At 33.0% G+C, this 9,620-nt stretch overlaps 1 protein-coding gene across 1 annotated transcript; it reads left to right on the top strand.

The window, feature by feature from the left end:
- The first annotated feature begins 8,967 nt into the window (after nt 1–8,967).
- LOC135202905 (prostatic spermine-binding protein-like) lies at nt 8,968–9,330 on the top strand. Its single transcript, XM_064232357.1, has one exon. The coding sequence runs from the start codon at nt 8,968–8,970 to the stop codon at nt 9,328–9,330; it is 363 nt and encodes a 120-aa protein (XP_064088427.1).
- Nucleotides 9,331–9,620: the final 290 nt, after the last annotated feature.

Raw genomic sequence — 9,620 nt, 5'->3', positions numbered from 1 at the left:
GTAAGTAAATGCAAAAGGGTTCGATTTTCCGAGGGGGTGGGTTATTCTCTTAATCGTCTCCAGGTGGGGAATTATTATTTTATTGTTGGGTGTGTCTCTGGTCTTGTCTTTAGGGGGTCGGTAGAAAATTATGTTTGCTTTGTGAATTGCTTTCTCAATTATATGGTCAGGATACTTTAAAGACGAAAGTTGCTTGCGAATTAGTTCAAATTCTTTTTCCAGGAATTCTGGGGAACAAATTCGTAAGGCTCTTAAGAATAGGTTGCTAGCTACACCTATCTTGATAGTAATGTGATAGCTAAAGTAGTGAATGTATGAAAGTGAGAACGTTGGTTTTCTGTATATGGTAAATTTGTATTCTGTCGTGTCTCTGATTATTAAAACATCAAGAAAAGGAATTTTGTTGTCTGTTTCCCATTCAACTTTAAATTTGATGCTGGGCACTAATGCGTTTAATTTTGAGAGGAATTCATTAAAATTGCCCCACCTATTATCCCAAAATGTTAGGATATCATCCACGTATCTCATCCACAGCATGTTTTTGGGTTTATTGCATTTATTACTGTAGTTTCAAAGTATTCCATGTACAGATTGGCTAAAACAGGACTTAAAGGACTACCCATACTACACCCGAATTTTTGCTTGTTGAATGATTCCCCGAATGAAAATACGTTATTAGATGCACATAATTCAAACTAACTTTATTATTTTGTCAAGCGCCAATGGGAATGATCTGAATAGGGGGATAATTTTTTCCCTTAAAAACTGAAGAGCGTCCTGTACTGGTACTTTTGTGAATAGGGAGTCTACGTCAAGGCTTAAAAAGTTTTATGTTGTGAAGTGGTATATGTGCTTCTCTGAATTTGTGACAAAAATCTTCCGAATGTTTAATGTGACTGGGAGAAATGTGCCTAAAAAAGGGGAAAGGAGGCCAGCTAACCATTTAGAAATTTTGTAATTGAAAGCTCCGGCGCATGAAACGATGGGTCTGAATGGAAGATTGTCTTTGTGAGTTTTGGGAAGGCCATAAAAGTAGGGTAATTTAGGATTAATTACTTTAAATTTCTCTAATAGTTCAATACTCTTTTTGTCTTGGCCAATTAATCTTACTTTCCGAAAAAATTCTGTGGGAACGTTTTGGAGGGGATTTTTCGTCAGTTTTTCGTAAGTTTTTGTGTCGCTTAGGAGCTGGTTGATTTTGTCGAGGTAGAAGTCTTTGTCCATTATTACGATTTTGCCATCTTTGTCGGATCTACTTATTATAACATCTAACTTTTTTTAGCGAGTGGATAGCTATAATGAATACCCGAAACGGGGAGGATATTCCCTTATGAAGGTTCCAGTTAAAGCATTTAGTAACACTCCTTTTAGACATATCTCTTCACGCTGTAGTTTTTTGTCCAGATATGAATTTATCAAAAGCCACTATGAAGTCTAGGTTGTTTTTGCGGTCTGGCATAAGGGCAAAGGATAAGCCTAAATTTAAAACTAAATGTTGATTTACAGTAAGGGGGGTGTTTGATAAGTTTAAAACTTTGTCTTGTTGCTCAAGATTATTCCATACGCTATTGTCTATTAGGTTATTTAGCTTGCGTAAAAGTCTGTTGGAATGAGTCACGCTATTATAGGCAGCAATGTCGGAACAGAATGAAATCAGATACCTGTATATGTGGTCCGTAGTGAGGAGGCGAAGATTAGACTGAGTTCCATATATCACTCTGCGTAGCACGAAGATGTCGTTTTTCGTACTGGTGATTCTTTCTTCAGGAAAATCTTGTGTGAAGAGAGGGAAGGGGTCTGATTTGCAGAGTCCATCTCCCGAATCCGTACATTTTTGGTAGTACTTGTTCTTTGAGGCATTCTTCTAAAAAGTGTTTTTGATTTTTAGCCGGTGTAGTCTGTTCAGTTCTTTCTCAAACTTTGCGGAAAACTGGCTGACTTCTGGAAGTGAGTAAAAGAATCGTGGAAAGGCGGTTGAATTCCAAAATGGGCTGACATGTATATATATATATATATATATATATATATATGGACTGGTAAAAATGTTCTGTAACAACAGAATTCAATCAATAAAAGGAGCCCATAAAAAGAAAAACACAAAAATATAGAGAGAAAAAGTATTATATTTCAGAGACTGCTGTCTCTCTTCAGGTGATGAATGAGAAAAGTTTACAGAAAAGGTGGGTATTTATACAAGAGGTCCATCCCACAAACAAGCCAATTTAGGTCACCCCCGCTGATAATCTTCCTTTAATCTTCTTAAGTGTTTGGTTGAATGAAAAACGTTGTCGATCGTATCTGAAATCCATGATCCTTTTGAGATATTCATTACCTGCCTCTCTTTTATTAAGGCCGATTCCCATCATTTGACTCAATTACAAATTTCTAAATGGTTAGCTGGCCTCCTTTCCCCTTTTTTTAGGCACTTTTTCTCCCAGTCACATTAAACATTCGGAAGATTTTTGTCACAAATTCAGAGAAGCCACATATACCACTTCACAACATAAAACTTTTAAGCCTTGACGTAGACTCCCTATTCACAAAGTACCAGTACAGGACGTTCTTCCGTTTTTAAGTAAAAATTATCCCCCTATTCAGATCAATTTCATTGGCCGCTTTGACAAAATAATAAAGTTAGTTGAATTATGTGGCATCTAATAACGTATTTTTCATTCGGGGAATCATTCTACAAGCAAAAATTCGGGTGTAGTATTGGGTAGTCCTTTAAGTCCCCTGTTTTTAGCCAATCAGTACATGGAATACTTTGAAACTACAGTAATAAATGCAAATAAAACCAAAACATGCTGTGGATGAGATACGTGGATGATATCCTAACATTTTGGGATAATAGGTGGGGCAATTTTAATGAATTCCTCTCAAAATTAAACGCATTAGTGCCCAGCATCAAATTTAAAGTTGAATGGGAAACAGACAACAAAATTCCTTTTCTTGATGTTTTAATAATTAGAGACACGACAGAATACAAATTTACCATATACAGAAAACCAACGTTCTCACTTTCATACATTCACTACTTTAGCTATCACGACATTACTATCAAGATAGGTGTAGCTAGCAACCTATTCTTAAGAGCCTTACGAATTTGTTCCCCAGAATTCCTGGAAAAAGAATTTGAACTAATTCGCAAGCAACTTTCGTCTTTAAAGTATCCTGACCATATAATTGAGAAAGCAATTCACAAAGCAAACATAATTTTCTACCGACCCCCTAAAGACCAAGACCAGAGACACACCCAACAATAAAATAATAATTCCCCACCTGGACACGATTAAGAGAATAACCCACCCCCTCGGAAAATCGAACCCTTTTGTATTTACCTTAGCCAAATCCCTGATTAACGTCCAACAAAAGACATCTCCCAAGGACTCTGGGGTATATGAAATCCCATGCCAGGACTGTGACCAATCTTACATTGGATTTACAGGTAAATAACTTCCCCAGAGATTAATACAACACAAATGGTCAGTTAGGTATGGACAACAGAACTCGGCTATTTTCAACCATATAAATGACCATAACCATAGAATAAACTGGAATTTGTCACGTGTAATTTACAGCAGCAACTGCCGGTACAAGAGTCAAATGATGGAATCGGCCTTAATAAAAGCGAGGCAGGTAATGAACATCTCAAAAGGAGCATGGATTTCAGATACGTCGAAAACACATTTTCACCAACACTTAAGAAGATTAAAGGAAGATTGTCAGTGGGGGTGACCTAAATTGGCTTGTTTGTGGATGGACCTCTTGGTATAAATACCACCTTTTCTGTAAACTTTTCTCATTCATCTACCTGAAGAGCGAGACAGCAGTCTCTGAAATATAGTACTTTTCTCTCTATATTTTGGTGTTTTTATGGGCTCCTTTTATTAGATGGAATTCTGTTGTTACAGACATTTTTACCAGTCATATATATATATATATATATATATATATATATATATATATATATATATATATATATATATATCTATAGTAGATATATATAATCTATAGATATATGTATATATATATATATATATATATATATATATATATATATATATAAAGACATATGCCACGAAGGAAAAATAAACGAAGGAGGATCTGTGAGACCTTTTGACGTTAAACGTCCTTTTCTGTCAAGCATGAATTACCTCTACCAAGTCACATCATTTCACTCACGAGTTTGTGCATTTGTGATTGTAAGTTTAAATTCAATGGTGAATTTTATCAACAAATATTTGGCATGGCAATGGGAAATCCTTTATCACCACTACTCTGAAACCTGTACATGGAATTCTTTGAAAAACGCTACTTACCTAATATCATTAATATTCCTGTAACGTGGTATCGTTATGTTGATGATATCTTAGCTGTTCTTCCTGTCGGTATTGATGTAAATGATTTACTCTCTAAATTAAATAACCAGGTACCATCGAGTAAGTTTACTCTAGAATTAGAAAAAGACAATTGCCTCCCTTTCTTAGATGTTTTGATACATAGAGAACCATTTCAATGTAAATTAAGTATTTATAGGAAACCGACCAACAACTTAACTTATGTTTATTTCTTCTCAGGCCACCATCTTAACATAAAAATATCAATTTTTTCCTCTATGTTTTTATGAGCATTGCGCACTGTCAGTCCACAATATTTGGATCAAAAAATTGAATACATAAGAAAAATAGGGAAAGAGTTATGCAATCCTTCACATATATTAGATATTTGTTATAATAAAGCCCACAAAAAGTTTTACAGTGCAAGTAACACGAAGAAAGAAAATTCTAAGCACATTCTCAGTTTGCCTTATTTTAACGGATTTGAAACCATTAAATCATTGTTAAAAGCTTTTACTGTCAACCTTGTTTTTTCCTATAATAACAAACTAAAAGGAATGTTAATAAAAAATGGCCCTAGAGAAAGCAACAACATAATATATAAAATTCCATGTATGGATTGTCCCTCATTTTATCTCGGACAGTCTAGCAAAGGCCTAGAAGTAAGGCTAAGCCAGCATAAATATTCTGTAAAAACTGGGCAAACATCTAATGCAATATTCATTCAATCAAGTGAAAACAACCACCGAATAAATTGGGTTGGTAGCTCATTAATTGCAAGGTCAAGAGATGTCTTATCACGAAATCTTTTAGAATCTGCTTTAATACAACTTACTTTTCATTGTAATTTCAATAATAGTCGTGGCCTTTTATCATTTAGACCCTTGTATTTGTAACATGTTTAAGAATGACCTCAAAGATATAATTACTGACTTAAATAAAAATCAGTTGCCTTAGAGTTATCTTTGTTGTAATGTATGTCTGACATGTATTGTGAATATGGTTTTGTTTACCAAGTTCTGAATAGCTGTCACCTATAATCCTTTAATTGTCTTGTCCTTGTATTTGAGATGATTGTCTTAAACCCTTAATTGCACCCATTTTTTATGCTTGTTTGTGAAGGTTTCTCATCTTCCAGGTGCGTCAGATTCTAGGTACTAATCTCTTTATAATCCTTATCAATCAGTTATACGAATCTTCTTGTATTGTCTTAGGCCTCATTTATGTCAGTTTCTGCTCAGTACAGGTTGTTTAACGTCGAAAGGTCTCGCATATCCTCCTTCGTTTATTTTTCCTTCATGGCATATGTCTTTATTTATGGATTTATCACGTTCCTAACTTTCGTGATTCAGTTATACACACACGCACACACACACACACACACAGATATATATATATATATATATATATATATATATATATATATATATATATATATATGTATATATATATATATATATATATATATAGATAGATATATATATGTATATATATATATATATATATATATATATATATATATATATATACTATATATATAGTATATATATATATATATATATATATAGATATATATATATATATCGATATACTATAGATATATATCTATAGATATATATAGATATATATATATAGATATATATATATATATATATATACTATATATATATAATATATATATATACATAGATATCTATAGATATATCTATAGATATATATCTATATATCTATATATATATATATATTATATATGTATATATATAATTGATACAATAGATATCTATAGAATATATCTATATATATATATATTATATATCTATATATATATATATATATATATATATATATATATATATATATATATATATTATATTTTCATATATATATATATATATATATATATCTATATATATATATATATATAAATATATATATATATATATATATATATATTATAATAATATATATATATATAGTATGGCTATATATAATATATATATATATATATATATATATATATTTTGTAATATATATATATATATATATATGTATGTATATATATATATATATATTATATATATATATATATACTATATATATATATATATATCTATATAATTAACACATATATATATGGATAATATATATTATATAACATTATATAATATATATATATAAATATATAAATATTATTATAAGAACTTGATCACGAAGTATATAAAACGTGATGCTAGGTATAAATAAAGGTTTTTTGCCATGAAGGAAAAAATGAAAAAGCGAGATAGCCAAGTACTTTCGGTCCTGTTCGGACCCTTTATATTGAGGTAAACTGATTTTACAGAGAACAACATAGTCAAAAGAAAGCTTAATATACAAACTGACACTACAAGATTAGCAAGCAATAAGGGCGATTTTCACTCTACAGAAAGGAGGAGCCGCCTGAGGGAAGCCACGCCTTGAAGGATACACGCAGTAAACAAGTGATTCTCCCAGAAAACAGTACATTATGAAAAAACACGGGAGCATATACAATTTAATGTCATGAATTTTTATACAAATTCCCCCCAGAGAGAGAGAGAGAGAGAGAGAGAGAGAGAGAGAGAGAGAGAGAGAGAGAGAAATAATAACTATATACATGTGGGACTAATTTATTAGTTGTTCATGTATTTTAAGGTCCTTCATAAACATCTTACAAATATATGGGACCAAATGGTACATTCCCAGACTAAGATTTAGGTGGTTTTTATTAGTGATTTGTATAATTGCTGATTCCAGTATATTTCTTGAAACATAATCATTAGATCTAGCAATTACCGAGGTATCACCCCAATTAATACAATGAGATTTTTCACTCAGATGGATAAACAGTGCATTTGAAGTCTGGGCTGTTCTAACTGAATACATATGCTGCTTAATACGTACACATAAATTTTTACTTGACTGACCAACGTAAAACGATGGGCAATCCTTACAAGGAATTTTGTAAATTATGTTGTTATTTGTTACAGGACTATTCTTAACTAGCATATCTTTAATGGTATTGTTATAAGAGAACACTACATTAACATTAAACGATTTAAATATTGATTTTATGGTTTCAAATCCACGAAAATAAGGTAAGCTAAGTACATTTTTAGGCATTTCTTTTTCATTAATAGCAACACTACAAAACTTTTTATGAGCTTTTTGATAACATAAATCAATTAAATGAGGTGGGTAGCAGAGATCGTTTCCTGTCTTTTTTATGTATTCTATTTCTTGGACAAGATATTGTGGACTCGTGATACGCAAAGCGCGTAGGAACATAGAAGAAAAAATTGAAATTTTAATATTAAGATGGTGGCCAGAATAAAAATGTACATATGTTAAATTATTTGTGGGTTTTCTATAAATACTGAATTTGCATTGGAAAGATTCTCTATGTATTAATACATCTAGGAAAGGGATGTCTCTCAAAAAATTCCATATATAAGTTTGAAAGGAGAGGTGATAAAGGGTTACCCATGGCCATACCAAATATTTGTTGGTAATATTCTCTATTAAAAATAAATCTGCAATCACAAATACATAACTTAATTAAGGAAATTATGTGACTAACGGACATAGGCAATTCATGCAGTACAAGTTCATTACTTAAATATTCTAGCACAGAGTCAATAGGGACTTTTGTAAACAAAGAACATACATCAAAACTGACAAAAATATCGCTAGGGTTTAGTACAAAGTTATTCAATTTTTCCACAAGATCAAGAGAATTCCGGATGTGTGAATTAGATACAGTTCCTAGTAGCGGGGATAACAGTTTAATAAGATATTTAGATAGTTTATAAGCAATTGATCCTACAGTACTAATAATTGAGCGCATAGGTTTGTTTTCCTTATGAGTTTTGACTAGGCCATATAAATAAGGTAATAAGGGACACTTTACAGTTAACTGACACAAAAGTTCTTTTTTATCTTTAAGAATTTGTTTGATATTGATATTAAAGTTTTTTATTACTTGATCCAACGGATTTTTTGCGAGTTTTTTGTAAGTTATTTCATCCTTTAGTAAAGTATGCATGCGTGATATGTAGTCAGTTTTGTCAAGAACCACTAAACTTGCCATCTTCGATGGTTCCGCTTACGTCGTTCACTAAATGTCCCTTAATCTGTAAGAAGTCCTCCTTATCCCATACAAAACTCCCTGGAGGAGGAGGAGGAGGTGCACTGTAGGCATTACTGAAGGTTCTTTGCAACGTCCCCTCCACGGCCCCCTATAGCTGCAACCCCATTCACTCCTTTTACTGCCCCTCCGTTCATATTGTCTCCCTTCCATCTTAATATCCTGAACCCTCTCCCAACAATTGATGGGTTGGTCCTCCCCCCCCTCCACCCCCCACCTCTCTCTCTCTCTCTCTCTCTCTCTCTCTCCTGAATCTATTTGTCTGTAAACTAAGAACTAATTTGGGTGAGAAAACAACCGAAATCCATTTACACAATTCTAGGCCTATAGTCGTTTTTTTCCCTCCTGTGTCATTCATTATTGAATATATTATTGGTGAAAGAGTATTTCCCTCTCTCTCTCTCTATCTCTCCCCGAGTGAGAAAAAATAGAGCGTCAGTTTAACGCTGGATGGATGTTGATACGATGGTAATGGTGATGATTGATGATTGTGGTGGTGAATATGATGATGTTGGTGGTGATGACGGTCGTGGTGGTGATGAGAGTGATGATTATGGTAGTGAGGAGAGTGATGATGATGGTAATGTTGGTGGTGATGACGATGATGGTGATAACGATGATGATCCTGCTGATGATGAGAGTGGTGGTGATGAGAGCGATGATTATGATGGTAATGAGGGTGGTGGCAAAGAGAGAGATGATGATTATGGTGGTGATAAGAGGGACGATGATGGTGATTGTGATGATGATGGTGATGATGACGATGATGGTGATTGTGATGGTGGTGGTGGTGATTGTGATGATGATGATAGTTTTGGTAAATTTTGACAAAAGTAGAAAAATCCACAGATTTTATTCCAAAAGTGTATGATGTTATATGGGACTCATAGGATCCAACCTTGGAAGAAATTCCTGAAGGTCGATCGATCGATCGATCGATCGAGAGAGAGCCAGCCCCCTCACCATGTCGTCAAGGTGGTCCCAAAATGAGGGGGAACTGTATGAGGAGTTTTTCATCTTCATGCAATAGGTAATATTATTTTTTCACTTCGTTATCGATATCTGGATGAAATATTTCGATAATGATGTGTCTGAACACAGAACGAGTCGTAGTAGAC

The sequence above is a fragment of the Macrobrachium nipponense genome, chromosome 33, assembly GCF_015104395.2.
Source record: "Macrobrachium nipponense isolate FS-2020 chromosome 33, ASM1510439v2, whole genome shotgun sequence".
Classification (NCBI taxonomy): domain Eukaryota; kingdom Metazoa; phylum Arthropoda; class Malacostraca; order Decapoda; family Palaemonidae; genus Macrobrachium; species Macrobrachium nipponense.
Note: the sequence above shows the minus strand (reverse complement) of the source record. Positions and strands in the feature narration are given on the sequence as shown.

Bases quoted from the DNA above. Each gene is read 5' to 3' on its own strand.
- LOC135202905 (XM_064232357.1), top strand. From the start codon at position 8,968: ATGGTAATGGTGATGATTGATGATTGTGGTGGTGAATATGATGATGTT.